Source organism: Hypanus sabinus, chromosome X2 (assembly GCF_030144855.1).
Source record: "Hypanus sabinus isolate sHypSab1 chromosome X2, sHypSab1.hap1, whole genome shotgun sequence".
Taxonomy (NCBI): Eukaryota; Metazoa; Chordata; class Chondrichthyes; order Myliobatiformes; family Dasyatidae; genus Hypanus; species Hypanus sabinus.
Window position 1 is genome coordinate 13,908,392 of NC_082739.1, and position 19,524 is coordinate 13,927,915.

The window sequence follows — 19,524 nt, forward strand, 5'->3', positions numbered from 1 at the left end:
GAAAAACAGTTTTGCCCCATCTCCATCCTAAATCTTCTCCCCTGAATCTTGAGGCAATGTCCCCTAGTGCTGTTCTTTCCTATCATATGTGGCCTGTTGTTGGCTCCAGTTATCATTTTGCCAGCTTTTGCTTTACCCCTTCTCACCTCTTTTATGCTGGCTATTTCCCCTGATATTTCAGTCCATATGAAGGGCTTCAACCTGAAATGCAGTCAGTGTATTTCCCTCCACAGATGCTGCCTGACAGCTGAGCTTCTCCAGCAATATTTTGCGCTAGAATCCAACATCTACAGTTTTTTGTGTCACTTTTCTCTGTAGAAGGTTTCACTTCTTTCAAACCTGAGTAAGAAACTGAGAAGGGATAGGTGGAAGAGGCAAAGAACTGAAGGAGGAGGAATCTAATAGCAGAGGACAGTGGACTATGGAAGAATGGAAAGGAGAACTAGAGGGAGGTGATGGTCTGGTGAAGAGAAGGGGTGAGATTGTAACCAGAATGGGGAATGGAAAAAGAGGAGGAGGAGAGAAATTGGTGTTCATGCCGTCGGGTTGGGGGCTACCCAGACTAATGAGTTGTTGTTCCTCCAACCTGAGTTTGACCTCATCATGGCAGTGAAGGAGGCCATGGCCTGACCTATCAGAATAGGAATTCGAATTGAAATGGCTGGCCACCGGGATATCTTTCGCGTCAGACAGAGCGAAGATGCTCGACAAAGTAATCCCCAAATATTGGTCGGGTCATACCTTTTCACTCACCTGATTTCAACTATCACCTGCCAGTTTGTACTCCTCCCCCCACCGTCTTATTCTGGTGTCATCCCCCTTCCTTTCCAGTCTTGTTGAAGGGTCTCGGCTCGAAACCTGACTGTTTATTCATTTCCATAGTTACTGTCTGACCTGCTGAGTTCAGTCAGCATGTTGTGTGCTTTGGATTTCCACCATCTGCAGAATCTCTTGTGTTTAGGATTTGCCGCTCAGTTTGACGACTTATCGCTCGCTTGTATGGAGCGGCGTTACGTCATGACGCCCCTGTTGCTTGGTGACGGGCGCGGTGTTGGAAGGGATTGCGATGGCTGCCCTCAGCAAAGAGGAATACTTGAAGCGGTACCTTAGTAGCTCAGACTCCGGGAAGCGACGAGACCGGGACCTTCCAGCTGGGCGGAAAAAGCGAAAAGTGAAGATCAAAGGCGGAGGGTAAGAAGTCATGAAGCCTACTGGTGCCCGCCCGAGTGCCAGGGGTGGCCTATGGTCGGGCCCGGGAAAGGCGTAGCACTTAACTCTTCACGACTTGGTCGGTCAGTCATCATCTATACAGAGAAACGGACAGTTCACCTTTCGTTATAGGCCTTTCAATCCACTCCTTATTCCTCTTACAGATGCTGTTCGACTCTTATTTCCTCCAGATTTTTTTTTTTTGCTCCGAGCTTCTCTGCATTTTCGTGTTGAAAACCGGAAGAGATCCCATCATCTGTAGTCTCTTGCGTTTCAGCTTTTAACTCCTAACCTCTATGTCATCAGTACATTGGTATACACCTCCACTCTTATAAAGAGGACCCAATTCATCCCAGGATTTGCCCCCCTGTGCCGTTTTAGTTTATTTTTAGAAATAAACTATTTTTTCAAATTATGTAGTAATACCGTACAATCAATATGTCTTTTTAAATTAATTGTGCCGTCAAACCAATATATTATGTTTAAAAAGAACAAGTGGCACGAGCGTGGCCTCTTTGAACAATATGCCTATCAAATATTTGAGAAGCAATACACAGTAATCAGCCCCTCAGTATCCAGTGGTGTCAGGAAGGACTTTAGTTCTTTTCCACAAAGCCTTCGCATTGGTTGTGTCTGTCGAGCTTCTGTGCTTCTCAGCATGCACTCCTGCAGCCTGGATTGTGCCACCAGCAGCTGTCACTGCCATCTTGCACAAGAAGACTAATGAGATTTGGGCTGACCAAAATACATCTTTCACAGAGCTGATTATCTTTCGGTACTAGTTGACATTTTCTTGGTATGCATCTCTGTTACATTCTGTGTTACACAGTTACAGGTGAGAAACCTTGATAAGAACCCTTGTGTCCTTTTCCAGAATTTCTTGGCAAGCACACAGCCCACAAAGAAGTAGATGATCATTTCATTCAGATTTCAGGGATTTAATTTACATCTGCTCTTAGTTAACCATCCAGATTTGCTTTTTATCATCACCTTTTGTAATGTAAAAAAAAATCTATCACAATTGGTCTACACATGTTGCTCCCTTTATTGTATGCCCTACATCCAGTTTATTCTTTATAAGGTCATGCACTCTAACCCATTGCATAAGTAGTCTTAAGTTATTGTTTTGTACTGAGGAGTTGCATTTTTACAGCAACGCCTTGAAAAACTGCACTCCACTAAAACTTCAGTTAAATCATTGAGAAGACAAAGAACACAAGTCATGTTCTTGGACAAACTTTGTGAAAAGAAAGAAATTTTCCTCCTATATTTTTATTATTAAAGTTGCTTAAAACAAAGTCCTGTTACTTCTCATGCTATATTGGGGGTGGAATTTTGGTCAGTTGTGCACACTATTGAGAAGTTAAAAGTATACAGTTGGTCCTCCTTATCCACGAATTCCGCATCCGCAAATTCAACCAATCGCGAAAACCCGGAAGTCCTCTTCCAGCACTTGTTGTTCGAGAATGTACAGACTTTTTTTTCTTGTCATTATTCCCTAAACAATGCAGTATAACAACTATTTTACATAGCATATACATTGTCTTCGGTATTATAAGTAATCTAGAGATGATTTAAAGTATAAGGGAGGATGTGCATGGGCCATTGTGGATCGGGATTGAAAAAAATCAAAAGTTCTCTTACTAAGTAAGTCGGAACAGGTAAATCCGGTATTAAGCGTCAGTTAGTCACCTTTGTCTTAGTATATAGTATATATTTTAACTTTCTATGCATATAAAACACTTAAGGCCGTATGTTTCAGTACCGGGCTCGGGAACCATTCCTGAGTGCAAACCAGTGACAGACCGCTTTCAACTGCACTCTCCGTCCATGGTGGGTTGATGTGGAAGATCAAAAACTGAAAACCCCAAAACCCAATAATTAAACCACTGTGACACTTAGTAATAATTGTAGCTTTCATCGGAGCAGGGCCTTTCTCACTTTATCCTTTAAAATTGTTCCGATCGTTGGCTAACCTAGCCTAGTGCTTTTCCAATGACCGATGGCGTTTCACTTTCCGATCGCTTTATTATTTCCACTTTAATTTCAATCGTGATCATGATTATTTTCGTGAACAGAAACACTGCGCATTCAGAGCTTTGGCGCCGGGTCCTAATGTCCATCAGATTGAGACAAGTTAAATAAGGTCTGGGGTTCCGCTGGGTCCTAAGATCCACTGTATTGAGACAGGTTGAATAAGGGACTTGAGCATCCGCCAATTTTGATATCCGCAAGGGGTCCCGGAAACAATCCCTTGCGAATAAGAAGGGCCGACTGTATCTTCTAAAAGTTACTACTTATTTTCAGGCAGGAAAAAATAATGCCTGAATACTTATTTAAATCCAGTATCCTAATTGACTTATAAACATGAGATTCAGCAGATGCCAGAAATCTGGAGCACATAACACACATAGAATATAATAAGAACATAAGAAATAGGAACAGGAGTAGGCCATCTGGCCTGCTCCCCCATTCAATAAGATCATGGCTGATCTGGTCATGGACTCATCTCCACCTACCTGCCTTTACCCATAACCCTTAATTCCCCTACTGTGCAAAATCTATCCAACCTTGTCTTAAATATATTTACTGATGAGGTAGCCTCCACTGCTTCATTGGGCAGAGAATTCCACAGATTCACCACCCTCTGGGAAAAGCAGTTCCTCCTCATCTCTGTCCTAAATCTACTCCCCCCAAATCTTGAGGCTATGTCCCCTGGTCCTAGTCTCACCTACCAGTGGAAACAACTTTCTTGGCTCTATCTTATCTATCCCTTTCGTAATTTTATAAGTTTTTATAAGATCTCCTCTGATTCTTCTGAATTCCAGCAAGTACAGTCCCAGGCAATGCAATCTCTCCTCATTGTCTAACCCCCTCATCTCTGGAATCAACCTGTCGAACTTCCTCTGCGCCGCCTCCAAAGCCAGTATATATCCTTCCTCAAGTAAGGAGACCAGAACTGCATGCAGTACTCCAGGTGTGGCCTCACCAGTACCCTGTATAGCTGCAGCAAAACCTCCCTGCTCTTAAATTCTATCCCTCTAGCAGTGAAGGCCAACATTCCAATTGCCTTCTGGATAGCCTGCTGCACCTGCAAACCAACCTTTTGTGATTCATGCACAAACACTCCCAGGTGCCTCTGCACAGCAGCATGTTGCAAATTTTTACCATTTATATCAGTGGTCCCCAACCTCCGGGCTGCAAAGCACACCCAGCACATCTTTAAGGAGAAGGCCGAAATAAGCAAGCTAATTAATTAGGTGCCGCCCAGAAGCCAGTCTTCATTAGAGGAACTGAGGTGGAGGAGGTCAATAACTTTAAATTCTTCGGCATTAAGGATCGACATTTCTCTTTCTGAAAAGTGTCAGAGGATCTGTCCTGGGACCAGCACGTAACTGTCATTACAAAGAAAGCACGGCAGCGCCTATACTTTATTAGACGTTTGTGTGGATTCAACATGCCACTTCGATCCTGACAGCCCTGTCTTTTCAGCCTGTCTGGGCTGGCGTTTAAATTGACCAAACAATGGAACAGCTAAAGGCTCCAGTGCCCTGGAAAAAGGAGTGAACATCGCTTAGAGCAAGTGAAATTGGCAATCGCCTCTGATCTGAACTGACATTTAAGTGCTGGGCAGCTCCTAATTAATTAGCTTGTTTATTTCGGCTTTTCTCTTAAAAATATGCTGGGTGCCTTCGTGGCCCGGAGGTTGGGGACCACTGATTTAAATAATCTGCTCTTCCATTTTCCCTTCCAAAAGGCTGAATACCTTTTCTTAGCCTGAAAAGTCTGTTCTTTATTCCTCTCCATAGATGCTGCTTCCAGTATTTTGTGGTGTTACTTTGTAATTGAATCTGTGTCCCCAGGTCTTTCAGGAAATATTATTTGACATAATGATATATAGTCTTTCTGAATAAACATATTTAACTTGCCATCTTTTCCCAGTTACCAATTCTGTCTCTTCTGTTCATTGGTTTTTTTTCTGGAACTGGAAGCAGTAACTAAGAAGGTATTTAAATCCTTCATGACTTTAAATACCACAAATCTACTTTAAGGCAGCCTTGGTCCCTTGAGTCTCTCACCTAACTGAAGAGCTTAGACTTTGATACTGTACAGTCTCCACTTTGCCTTTTGCAAGTTCATTGCATCCTCACTATAGTGTCTAGTGATAAAGCTCACTAGGACAGGTTTAGCATGATTTTTTGCTTTGTACTCTATGGAGTTGCTTTGCTGCTATGGTGATGGCAGTTTTTTATTTTTATTTTGCCATTTAAACATTGAGTTTGCTGAATATTTGTACTATTTGAGTCTGATGTTAGCTGACAAAAATTTGAGAATCTTTACTTGGTGTTATGATACAGAATGCGGATTGTGGATGATGATGTGACTTTGAAGAGCCTTGCAAAGGAGAAGGCATTGGAGGTGGAGTCTGGCGAGGAAGATGAAGCTCCTGTGGTATGTAATAGGCTATTAACTTTAGTCCTAATTCACTTTCTGCAGTGAGGCTTACTTGATGCTTTATAGCATGGTAGCTGCATGACTCACTGTTAAAGACTGCTGCTAAAATCTGTGTAATTTTTTTAATTAGTACAAGATGGCAATTGACTGAATGGTGCTGGAACTATTGGGCTGAAAAATGTATTGTGTCCATTTGACCAATCCTAAAGTATGTTCTTCTAACATACCCACTCTTTCAAACGTATGTCCAATGCCCGACCTTTCAGTGGTGCTGTGTGAGGTGTTTTGAATTGAATTGACTTTATTACTTACATCCTTCATATCAATGAGGAGTAAAAATCTTTACATTGCCCCTCCATATAAATACAATGTGCAATTTATAGGAATTTATAATAGTATGTACAACAGGCTGGTCAATATAACATAGAAATACAGTTGCATCAGCATGAATTAATCAGTCTGGTGGCCTAGTGGATGAAGCTGTCCCGGAGCCTGTTGGTCCTGGCTTTTATGCTGTGTTACTGTTTCCCAGATGGTAACAGCTGGAGCAGTTTATGGTTGGGGTGACTTGGGTCCCCAGTGATCCTTCAGGTCATTTTTACACACCTGTCTTTGTAAATGTCCTGAATAGTGGGAAGTTCACAACTACAGATGCTCTGCAGCACTCTCTGGACACTGTATTAATGACAGCTTATGTTAATATTGTACTTCATCCTCATCTGAAACCTGCTTTTTCAGGTTGCAGAAGTCATTGATGAGAGACCGGTAGTTATTCAACGAATGGAAGAATTCCGTTCGAGCAATAAATGGAAAATTTTAGGAGGTATGTGTTAAAATCATGATGTAAACTTTTCAAAATGATTGTGTATCAGTTTCATGGTAGATTTTGAAATCCTGTTGAAAGCAGTAGTGACATTTTTAAATTCTTTGTTGAAATGTAGATGTCACCGTTATATGGCCAGCATCTGTTGCCCAGTCCTGGTTACCCAGCCTTGAAATGAATAGCTTTCTGAGCAATTTCAAAGCATCATTTGGAGTCAATGAGAAGTTTGGTTAAGTACATGGATTTATATAAGTACGTGATCCAGGTGCAGGTCGTTGGGACTAGGCAGAATTATATTTCAGCATGGACTAGCTGGCCTTAGAGCCTGTTTCTGTGCTATAGTGCTGTATGACTTAATCATGATATTGTGGGACCAAGATTAGAAACAGACCTGGTTTGATAGCAACTGCTGTGTCATGAAAGACATTCATGAACTAGTTTTTTTTCCCCAGTGATCTATTGTTACTTAGTCACTTCCTTTTTCAAACTTGCTTGATGGGATTCAAGCTTAATATCACATTATCACAAATCTGCAATGTGACTTTCAGTGCTCTGTTAGCTTTTCTGTTGGTTAATAGCACGTGTTGTCTATCCAACTGGCCGGTTTCCCCTATTTGAATGATGATGATAATTACCCTCCAGTCCCTCTTCTGACATACCAGACTGATGAATATACAGCCATCAGGCATTGGCTCTTGGTAAGCTGAGGGCTCCATGCAGAATGAGTTACAGAACCAGTACGATGGTCAAATACCACAGCATGGTCTGAGAACTGCAGCTAAGAATCTTTGTGTCTGTTATGTGCTGCTCTGCTCCCAGAAGTATATTCCATATTTCCTTAAGATATAAGAGGGAAGCCTTTTGGTCCATCAGGTCCATGCTGGCCAACACAGCAAACCTATTCTCCCACTAATTTTCCTTGTGACTATTCTCATTAACTAACCACCTCTAAGATTCTGCCCCCCCACCCCCCCCCCAAACACTAGGGATAGTTTACAGAGGCAAATTAATCCACTAGCCAGTAGGTCCTTAGGAATTATGAGTAAATCAGAGTACCTGGGGGAAATCTCATACAGTCACAGGGAGAATGTCAACTTCACACAGACAGACAGCATTGGAGCTCAGGGTTGAACCTGGATCATTGGAGCTGGACAACCACTGTACTGCCCATCATTTTGTTTGAGGACTTCATTATATATTCATATTTAAGTGAAGCTGAATGTAGATTCAGTGTCATATCTGTTTAAATTGCCAGGTAGGTTCTGTTCATTTTCTTGCATGCAGATCAAGAGAATAAGCAAAAAAAACCTTTTAGCTAAGCTTTATCCTTAGTGATATGATTCCACTAAAAAGAAATGTTAAGTAAGCGCAAGATGGTCTCCTGGTATAAAGAGCCATTTACACTTTTGTGTTTTCTTATAGATGAAAATGCAGACTCCCAAGATTCAGACCAGTTTTTACAAACACACACTGACAGGTAAGTTTCAATTGACAAACACTGCAGGGTGGAGAGGCTGTAGTCTAAGAATTATTCCTTTGAGGAAACCTCTAGTTTTTAGGGCTTTTATATCATAGATATAAGAAAAATTCTCCCTCTGGAAGAGGAAGTCTATGATAAAAGTCTGAAAGATAAGATGCTAATATATTCAAAGAATTTCAAAAAGTCATTGTCTACATGAGGTAAATGGGGTAGATTCAGGATAAGCTCAATGTGCACACTTGGGAAGAGTAAATAGAAGAATGTGCTGTAGCAGTAGGTTAACAAGAGAAGACAAGATGGATACCTATTATAGATCAGATGGCGTTTTTCTTTGCTGCAGGTCTAGTGTAATTCAATTGGTAGTGACTTGTCAACTACCAATTCTGCTCTTTATTCACTGCCCTTCTTTGGACTTATTTACAACAGATTGATTAGCCAAATACTTGTGGTTCTATCAGCCTAACAGCTTACATTTTTCCCAACACCACACAACCCAAGCTGCTTTGTAGAAGTTTTATTGGACAAACATTGGAAAGAAATGTTCAGGGTAGGTGACTAAATCCTTAGTGAAAGAGGTAGGCTTTAAAATATTATTAAAGGAGGAGAGATCTAAAATGGTTTGGAGAGCGAATGTTTACTTGGGGCCTAAGATGGGTGAAGCAGAGGCAAACTTAGCACCTGCTGTGTAGTGGATGTAGTCACACTGCCTTCATATCTTGTCATTTGCTTTGCTGACTGGTTCTAATGGAACATGTATAGACAATTAAAATAGTTAAGTCAAAGTACTGATGTCTTCTTATTGGAAAAAGTATTACTTTCAATATGTTAACGTATAATTTGTTTTTATTTTCAGTTCAATATTAGGTTTTGATTCTGTAACAGGAAAAAGGGTAGATCGTGGCTCTCAACTTATTAAGGAAAATGTTGGTGCAGTTTCATCTGAATGTTCAGCTACCACAAGGCAACGCCATGATTCTTCAGATGACTCACCCGTTTGGAGCAGGCGCCGTGATTCTCCTGACCGTTCACCTCCTCGAAAGGGACGCCATGTTTATCCTGACTCTTCACCTCCTCGGAGGGGACGCCACGATTCTCCCGACCTCTCACCTCCTCGGAGGGGACGCCACGATTCTCCCGATCTCTCACCTCCTCGGAGGGGACGCCACGATTCTCCCGATCTCTCACCTCCTCGGAGGGGACGCCACGATTCTCCCGATCTCTCACCTCCTCGGAGGGGACGCCACGATTCTCCCAACCTCTCACCTCCTCGGAGGGGACGCCACGATTCTCCCGACCTCTCACCTTCTCGGAGGGGACGCCACGATTCTCCCGACCTCTCACCTCCTCGGAGGGGACGCCACGTTTCTCCCGATCTCTCACCTCCTCGGAGGGGACGCCACGTTTCTCCCGATCTCTCACCTCCTCGGAGGGGACGCCACAGTTCTGCTGACCTTTCACCTCCTCGGAAGAAAAAGATGGAAAACACAGAAAAATCAGTCCGATCTACTACCTTGTTATATGGAAAGAGTAGGTATAATTTCCGTAACTTATCACCTGCTTTTAGAAAACAGTATCATCCCTCAGATCTCTCATCTCTAGAAATTGTTCTGATTTTGGTCTGTCTCCATCTTGACAAAGATATAGTGGTTCCATGGAAACACAGGCAGGTGAACTGGTGCACAAAGGTATCCTGGTGAAGGCCAATCAAGGTCCTCTGTCCTTTTATGAAGATTGAATGTTAATTCCCAGTTAGGAACATAAAGGATTCTTTACACATCAGGATAGTGGCATATCATCGAAAAATCTTTTCAATTAGCCTTCCCTGCTTTCTTGAAGAGTTTTGCTAATTTACTAATTTTTAATTTAAGAATTTATCAAACATACAAGTTTCTATTCTTTTGTGTTCTATCCTTTCAGGTGATACAGTTCAGGCTCTAGCAATTAGTAGCATAATAATAATCTATTTCTTTATTGCCACTGAAGTCAACTTTTCTTTTTTACTATCTGAAAGTAGTCACAACTTTGAACCGGTGTTCCCTTAACTTTCTTTGGTCTAAGTAGAGCAACACTAATTACTCTCCATACACCTTGCATCTATCACTATTTGTGCCATTAAATCTTGACTGCACTCTGTCTGAGGCCTGGAATTCTTTTCTAAAGTATAATGCCCAGAGGAAATAGGAGATGGGGAATTGAATTGAGAATGCTGCAACCTATTTCCCACTTTAGCATTTGCTGTCATCTCCAGCAATGGCAGGATAGGTACAGTTTAGGTTAGATGCAGGATAAAGCACTTACTACACAGTTCCAACAAATAATTATAAGAAGGCTAAGTATAATACAGGTTGAATATAAGTTTGTCATGATAGTTAACTAACAACCTGACCCCTCTTATCTGTGGCTGAGACAAGAGCTCAGTTCTAATTGTTGCTAGTTTGTGCTTGCTTTTGTTTCAGTTCTATAATTAAAATTGCTGGTATTTCACTGTTGAAACCTTTCTTACCTAGCCCTGTCCCCAGTGAAACATAAGGACCGAAGAGCAAGAGGATCTCCACAGAGACTTCAAGATTCCAATTCTGATCTTTCACCCCCACGAAAGAGAGGTCAGCATTCTTCGGATTCAGACTTGTCACCACCACGGAGGAAGAAGCTGGGAATTCGAACCTCAGACAACAGGCCCAGCTCAGAAAACTTGGATATGTCACCCACTCAGCAGAGGCAACCTACCCATAAGCACACTTCCTCGAAGGGGCAGGTTGCCAGTCGAGACTCAAGTCCCAGCAGAAAGGTAGGGCCAGGTGGTGCAGTACTGGTATGATTTAGTAAGAGCCCGAGAGCTGAGGCTTCATAGGTAGGCGTGGAATACTGCTATTCAATTTAGAAGCTGCAGGTTTTGTCTATGTTGACATTCCCATGTGAAATCCTTTAAACTTTTTTGCTGTTGAGCACTTTTGAATGATTAAATGTGAATTATAAAGGAGATTTGGGAAATAATTTCTTTAAGGAGATAAAATTGAATTAGCTTTGTTTTTCCTTCCAAAGCGTTTCCTTATAGGTCATGTTGCTGTTGTCATGTGAAGCTAATTGAATTAGGAGTATGGATGGCAAGACAGGTCAAGGTTGGAAGCTTTATCAAATCTTCCCCTCTGCCCCATTCACCCTTTGCTTTTGTAAATGATTTCTCTATATTGGGTCTACTGACCACGGATTCCACTCACTTGCTTTTGTAATCTAAATCATGTCTACTCAAGAAGCTCATTGACAAGGTCTGACAGTGAAATTTCCTCAATACTTTTCCCCTTCAGTTTTCTCCCCAGGTACAATGTTGGGGGGAGTTTTGGTCTCCTTAAGGATCAACATAGGTGCATTGGAGTCAGTTCAGGGAAGGTTCACTATGTCGATTCCTGAGGGAGATTTGCTTGACAAGGAAAGGTTGAACAGATCGGATCAACACTTATCAATATTTAGATGAATGACAATTAACCTTTTTGAGACAAAATCATGAAGGGATTTAATAGGGTAAATATTAAAGAGGGTGTTTCTCCAGAATTAGAAGGCATAGATTTGGAATAAGGAGTCTTCTATTTCAGAGAGATGAGAAGGAATTTCTTCTCTCAGGGTTGTAAATGTTTGAAATTCCCTATCCACATAAAGCTGTGGAGGCCATATCATTGACTATATTTAAGACCACAATCAACATATTTTTGTTTTATAGAGGATAGGAAAGTAAAATTTGAACTTGAGGTCAGTTCACCCACGATTATATTGTATAGTGGGCTAGACCTGAGGAGGAGTTGGGCCTGCTCTTGCTCCTTTTTCTTGTATTCTTAGGTAAAGTTCACTACAGCAACTGGGTGCTAAATATCATCACGTAAAGATAAGTCATCCCCTAAGTGCTATGGGTCTTCTAGCTCAGTCCTATTAACTTGTCATTTTGCTACTTACTAGTTTGTTCTGCTTAAAATCATATTTATGGGTGTGGAAAGGGCAGTCCTTAACTTTGTCGGATTACCAATAGGTCAGAACATCAAAATATTTTAGTATCACCAACCAGAGTTGTTCGGAAATTACTGCTTTAAGCTTTATGTGGGTTGTCTTCATCCCCTATGTCTCAAAGGGAAGGTGATCATTTAGCTTTTCAGTGCAGCCTAATTCTACCTTCCAGATTTATGTCCATAGGTCTAGATATTCAAGTACAAATCCTCTTTAAAATTATTGAAATTAGGGTTTCTGCTCTTACTACCCATTCAGACAATAAGTTCCAGATCCTTTCCAACTTCTGGGTGAAGGTTTGTTCCCTCACCTACTCTCTAATCACTCTACCATTTATTTTAAAATCAATTGTTCCTTATTGTAGACCTCTCTGCTGTGGAAGATTGGTACTTCGTCTAAAGTACCAATATAATCTTGAACATCTTGATTATGTCTCTCCTCAGCTTCCTGTTTCAAAGAAAACAACTCAAGCTGACTCAGTCTTTCTTCTTGCTACAATTTTCCAGTATTGACATCCTTATTGATGTAATTACCTTTTGTGTAATTACTTATTTCTTGTAATCCAGTGACCAGAACTATATATTGTACTCTAGCTGATGTCAATAGAACAATGTAAACAGTTTCAATGTTAACCACTGTGACCTTGTATTCTATGCCTTAAATAGCAAAGAAAATCGTCAGTTGCATTTTTTTCTTATCACGCTTATTGACTTCTCTTACTATGTTACACCCTAAAATCGTTTATCCTTCTTCATGGTGCTCAAAATCCTCCCATTTATTGTATTTTCCATTTTTGCATATCCACAAATGCATTGCCTCTCAGTCCTCTGGATTTTTTTTGCTGTTTTTAACTGACCAGTCCCTCCAGACATTACTGCAGTCTAAAGCTTCTCTCCTCACTGTCAAACGCATGACTAATTTTAAATTGTCCATAAGCATCCTTATCATGCCCCCTACATTTAGGTTTCACTCATTAATGTATTGATTAAAAGTTGGATCCGCAGTAATTTCAGAAAAACTGGTAAATGATTTTTGAAAGAAGGAGCTATTTTTTTTTCTAGAAAGATTAAGATGTGTTTGAACTTAATGAAGTCTTTTGTATTATTGGAACTTATAACAAGTATGCTCACGTTCTGGCCATTTTCAAGTCAGCAGATGTCCAAGGTTTGCATTGTTATGATAGTTCGCATACAGTGTGCGTGTACAGAGGCACTGGGTGTAGTGTTGCTTTTTTGACGTCACTTCTGCAAAACTACCATTTACAGAAGGCCCATAAGTTCATTGAAAGATCTGTCTAGGAAGGTTGAGGTAGCTAAAGATCTTCATTTTGCCTTGCCTGCTTGCTGTCAAGTAGTTAATTTCATAAATCTACTTCCAAATAGGTGCCTTCTTTAATTGTTACTGAGAGCTTTCCACCCCCAAATTACCTCCCTGACCATCAACTCTACCCTTCTCTGCCCAACTCTGCCTATAACCCCACATCCCCATTTTCCTTTCAACCATACTCATTCCTCTCCGATTGCATCTCCAGCCATTCTTTCTCAAAAGCCTCCCACCTCCCCAACCACTATAACAGCATGCATCTTTTCAGCACTTCATCACAGCAACCACCTCCCTTTTTCATGTTGTCCAGAATCTCAGCAGTGAGACTGGATAATGTCGTGCACAGTGTTGGTTCTTCATGGGCTACTGTACATAAGTTGCCATGGGCCATATTTTTATCATTTGATTTGCAAGATGGTTGTAGCGAAAAATATCAGTTGGACACCTGCTACTAATAAATTAAAATGAGAACAATGAACTTTTGCCTTGAGAGTACCACTCACAATCACAAGGAATGATTAGTAGAGTTACCATTAATTATTTAATGGGAGGCTGGACAATCATTCCAAAGAGGAGTGGCTGACATAACAATGAATCTATGTGTGTTGTATAAGAAGAGTCTTGAATTGAACATAACACTAGCATAGACCAATTTGTCTGATCTGTTTTCAACAGATACATTAAGGAAAGAGAAAGAGGACCAGAATTTTTATGCAATAGACTTGAAACTCCAGAAGAATTTAAGATGAAATCCCAGCAGTCTATGATATTGCCAGGGTAGACATATAACTTTTCATAATTTCATGTTTAAGTAAAATTCACTTGGCACTTGTTAATATCTCAAACAAGCGACTTGGAGCAGAGAACTAAATTGTGGAGAGTGGAAAGAGGAATAATTGTTTTTCAAAACACATTGGTTTGTTGTAACTGGGCACTGGGATTCTTAATCTTGCTGTCTTTAAGATACTAACACAAAAACAGATGGACTTACAAAATCTTGTGTTTCAGTCACGAGGGAATGAGATGCTATCTGGGGGTCAGGCTGGTCTGGTATCGACAGATACATTAAGGAAAGAGAAAGAGGACCGGAGGAAAAGGGAGCGAGCAGCCGAGCACTTAGCAGGTATCGATGCAGCTTGAGGGAACCCCCAACACTTGCAGTGTTACACCATTCTTTTGGAACATATTTCCCTGTATATGCTGATTCTATAGGTCTCTATATCCCTGTCATAAATGTGAACAGTACATCAGCAATTGTGAAGGCATCAACATAGAGTCTGATCCTTCACATAATCTGTTTAAGTAGCTGCACATTTTCTTAAGTATATAGCATCAGGGTTACAGCCCTTGGCTGATGCAGCCCAGGAATGATGAGCTTCTCTAATTCTGCCCCAGCTTATTCAACATAGACTAGGGAAAGCATGCGGGACTTCCTGACTTGTTGGTTCAATAATATGCAAATACATTTTTCTCCCGACCCAAAAAAATCTCTTGCTCTTTACTATCATTAATGTAATAACACTAAAGGTTAAGAGTAGGGCAATTCCAGCATCAATGCCGAGTCTAAATTTGTCTACTTTCCTGTTTCTTGCTTTGTGTCTTTCACCGTTTTGCTTTACATTCCCTCTGTCACTTTTGTTAAATCTTTTACCTTCTAATTCTGTCATGCTTTTATTCTATACGCTACTCTAGAACTCTCAAGTATGGTTTCACTATTCAATTTGAATGAAATTTAAAGATGGAATTATGGGGGAGTGGAAAACTGTGATGCTTACACAAGGCATTGTCAAAGACACAAAGTAATAAATATCAAAGTATGTGTGCAGTATACATCCCTGAGACTTGTCTTCCCCACAGACAGCTGTGAAACAAGAAAAATCATGAAACCTGTTCAAAGAAAAAAAAACATCAAAAAACCACCCATGCGCAAAAAAAAATCGCGCAAACGGCAGCAAAAAATAAGCAAAAACTACGGAATACAAAACACAAAATTAATAGAGTCCAGGCATATTCAGTTCAGCTCAGTATTCATTATCTGTAAGGCAAACCAATTCACCCCAATTCAAAATAGCAACAAAAAAAAGGAGCAACAAGAAAGCAGAAACACATCAGAACGTGAACTACGGAGTCCAATCCACAAACCACAGCAATTAAACCTTGCCCAAGACTCCGGCACTGTCCTTCAACAGCGTCGAACGAGAGACCATTCAAATGCAGGGACCTTCCTTCAGAAGCAGCAAGTAAGAAGGAGAGAGAGACCATCATATGCCTACACCTTCCTCTGACAGCAGCTGGTAGATGGTGCTGAACACCCACTTGCTTCGATGATTTCAATCTTCCTCAGCTTTTTAATTGGCGAGGTGAGAAATGGAGTCAATCAGGGGCTTACATCCTGTCTCCAGACATCTTAGCTTGAGGCTGCACACTTCACTCGAAGCCTTGGAGACAGCAAAGTGCAAGATTGATCGGCCCAAAAACACCCTCTCCCCCCCCCCCCAAAATGTAGATCACAGAATCCTACAGAACCATATTTGAAAGAAAAAGAAGACATAAGAGAAGTGAAAGAAGTAGTTTAGTGAATTGTCTGAAGGATGTCGCCCTTGGTCACGTTGATTGCTGGTGCCATCTTCTTCCGGAAGATATAAATATTCTGGTGTACCTCATTCAAAGTCACAGAAAGCATCAATTCAATCAGATAATACAAATTATTATATGGTGACAAGAAAATATGTAGCAATTTAATGGAGGATTCTAACATTCCAGAAGACTCTTAAAATTAGCAAGGATTTTAAAGGGAAATATTTGCCCTCCAAATTGGCAATCCATTATCAGCTGTTATCTGTTTAAAAATGTTGTTAAGAAAATAAAAAGGAAGGCTCGGTAAAATTTCTTAAGAACATTTTTGGAGCAAGGATACTTTTCTATAGCATTAAGTAGAGGACATTCTTTACTTAATGCTGTAGACAAACCTCTTGGTGCCAGTTACCTGTTCACTTCTCAGTGAAATGTTTCCTTTAATGAATGAGACAACAGATGATAACTGTACTTCTGGGATCAAAAAATCTGAAAAATTTGGGAAAGAGCCTCATTTTTATTTTGTCTTGACATTACACTTGAGATAACCAGGGAAAGTGTGCCACTTTTTGAAATATAATGGGCAGCCTTCTTTGTTTAGACCCAAACCTATGTTCTCTTTCTGACTTCAGTGTATGCTGTAGGGTAAAGGAAATAAAGTCTCTCTATCCAAGCTTGTGTGCTTTGTGACATTCCCCAAGCAAGGTGGGGCGGGCAGTGGATGGATTGCTCTTACCCAACTATTAACACCCCGCACTAACTCAAGAACCCATCTGCATGTCATTCTGGCCATGTACCTGCAATCCTGCTGTGATAAAGTGATGTTCCGTTGCAATAACTTGGTGAGAGTTGTGGCTAGTAGTCAAGGTGTGAGATGTTTTAAAAATTCACAATGAAAATATGATACTGACATTTATTTCTTTCTATTTTAAAGATGACTCCAGAAATGCAGTCACTGTGTTCCGGGATAAATTAGGGAAAAAGAGGGACTTAGATCAGGAACGGCTTGAACAGAAGAAGAAGGAAGAGGAGAAAGCAGCAAAACTTGAAAAATATGCCCACTGGGGAAAAGGGTGAGAGCACAGAATGTTAGTAAACCGTCTGGCTCTGGTAATGTTGAGTAACGCTGTTACACCAAATTCAGTGTTCCTTAGCTGCTGGATTAGTCTATCACAGTTCCTTTTGACTGGATTGACATATCTCGTACTTATTTTGCACTGTAGCCCATTTTCCCTCTTTACCAATCTGCATTCCAATCTCTTGCCACATTTATGAATCCTTATTTCTTCCCTCTTTGACTTGTTGTAATTTACCTCTTTCCCTTTCCTTCCCTATCCTCTCCCATTTTCACCATTTTTCCTCCTTCTATCTCCCTCCCAATCACAGCTACAAGCTCTGTCTTGTTTTCCTTTCATACTTCTTCACCCTGGTTTTATCTTTGCACTCCCTCAATGGCATTTGCATCTGTACACGTTATCTTCCCTCTCTGTTAATGGTCTCCCTGCCTTTCACCCTGGCTCCAGCTCAATCTTTTACATTTACCTCTTTCAACCCCTGCACACTCCCTCACATTCTGCCTTCCCTTTCCTCAGATTCTTCTCTCTTTTTTCTCCATGCTATTTCTGGCCCTACTCATTCTTAATGCACTTTCTGTCAGGGTGGCTCAGAAAGAGCAGCAGAAACAGAACATAGAGGATGCTCTTTATGAGATGCAAAAACCACTTGCTCGACATATCGATGATGAAGACCTGGACCGCCTTCTACGTGAAAGAGAACGTGATGGTGATCCAATGGCTGGGCTAATCAGGAAGAAGAAGGAAAAGGAGGTTAAGAATAAAAATGGTGAGTTTTAAGCAATTTGCTGAACTGAAGGAGTTCCATTACTGAGGGGATTTTAAAAGTAATCCATAGCAATGTGAATGGCTGAGGTTTCTGACTCCATGGTTAAAGGCTGAACTTGTTTATCTTTCCCCTTGTAGAGAAGCCACGGTACAATGGCCCTGCACCACCTCCCAACAGGTTTAACCTGTACCCTGGATATCGCTGGGATGGAGTGGACAGGTTATGTACAGTTTCTACTTTAACGGAATTTTTGTTTGGTTTAAGTTTAATTATTAATGTATTTTTAAACAATATGCCAAAGTCTACACTCCATGATATTCAGATAACTCAGAAATTACTATGTAAACAGGATCAAGAACTGCTGCCGCTGAAACAATATTAACCTCAATCATAAATATTAAAACCAAAGGTCAGTTGAACTTAAGGAAGTAGCATAGGATATGAAGAAAAAAATAAGTGAATGAATTTGCTACGGTCTAATTGAATGGCAGGGCAGACCTAATGGTCTGAGTGGCTTTTGGTTGTTGAGACATGCAAAAATAAAAGAAAAAAGGGAAGAGACTCTGACGGGAAGGACCAAACTCCAAGTTTAAGACAAAATAAATTGGTACATGGGATGCCATATGTGCAGACGTTTCCCTGTAGTACCATCCCCCCCCCAGTTGATAATCACTTCCAGTTACTGCAGAGATACAAAGAAAATGTTTTTTCCCTCTGCAGAAAGTTTCAAATTACCTTGAGATATTTTATGTATAGTAATTCTAAGCTTGGTATTGAAACTAAATCCATCTTCTGCAGGGCAACATTTGGTAGGTGAGTGTGGAGTCTACGCTATATCTAATGAGTGTTGCACCTGCCCAAGAGAGTTTGATTGGATAATAGGTAGAGCTGTATTTTGAGTCTAACCCTTGCTTGACTGAGGTACTTTGTGTCTTATATGTAAGTCATTCCATTCTCTGTTGATAGCTTCCTTTGTGTGAATGAGAAGCAACTTTACAAATATGTCCCATATCTATAATTGCCCTCATAAAGTATTTGAAATTACTTCAACTCAAAACATAATTTTTAATTTTTAGGTCAAATGGTTTTGAAAAGAAACGGTTTGCCAGACTGGCTGAGAAGAAAGCAGTGCAAGAGATAGCATACAAATGGAGCGTGGAGGATATGTAAACAACTAAACGGAGTAGCTCTGCACACGGACTGTTATACTGGGACCATAGCACTCTGTGAGAAGAGACTTCATTGAAAGATGTTACCTGATGTATGCTCTGCATAAGGATGGCTTGGATTTCAGGGAACTCAAGAAATGAGTTTTTATTCTATTAATATTTTGTCTTTTTGAATACCAAGTTTATACTGTGTAATTATAGATCTGTTTAATATATAGGCTGGTTCTCTTGTTAATTTTCATTTTATTAATTTTTACAGCCTGATCCATGAATCCAACAGGTAAATTTATTTGTTATTCCCCTCACTTCTCTAGTGGCATTAATGCCAAAATTAGGACATATATTTGAATTGATCTAAAGTCACATTTTTGAACAATGCTCAGCCAAATATGTATGAGGTAGGACAAATTCTTTCACCCACTTCTTTCCCTAGTCAGGGAACTTGCAACTTCAAATTAAAGACATCGGAACATCCATTGTGACCCAGTGTTAAATATACAACTTGCATTTTACTATCATTGGTGTGATCTATGTATATAGAAAATGTTTGTAACAAAAATAACACGGGCTCTCTAAAATGCCATCTAGCAAGAGCATACTGTCATATTTGATGCCAGGGACTGATTAAATAGAAGTTTATTAAATAGAAGTTGCTG

The 19,524-nt window shown here is 40.4% G+C and overlaps 1 protein-coding gene across 1 annotated transcript; it reads left to right on the plus strand.

The window, feature by feature from the left end:
- The first annotated feature begins 1,063 nt into the window (after positions 1-1,063).
- On the plus strand, positions 1,064-19,503 carry bud13 (BUD13 homolog). The gene is made up of 11 exons (XM_059957013.1): positions 1,064-1,191; positions 5,568-5,661; positions 6,403-6,487; positions 7,910-7,964; positions 8,821-9,494; positions 10,475-10,755; positions 14,292-14,406; positions 16,792-16,930; positions 17,515-17,699; positions 17,837-17,918; positions 18,776-19,503. Exons 1-11 carry the CDS (start codon positions 1,067-1,069, stop codon positions 18,867-18,869), a joined length of 1,929 nt encoding a protein of 642 aa, XP_059812996.1. The 5' UTR covers positions 1,064-1,066; the 3' UTR covers positions 18,870-19,503.
- The last annotated feature ends 21 nt before the right edge of the window (positions 19,504-19,524 follow it).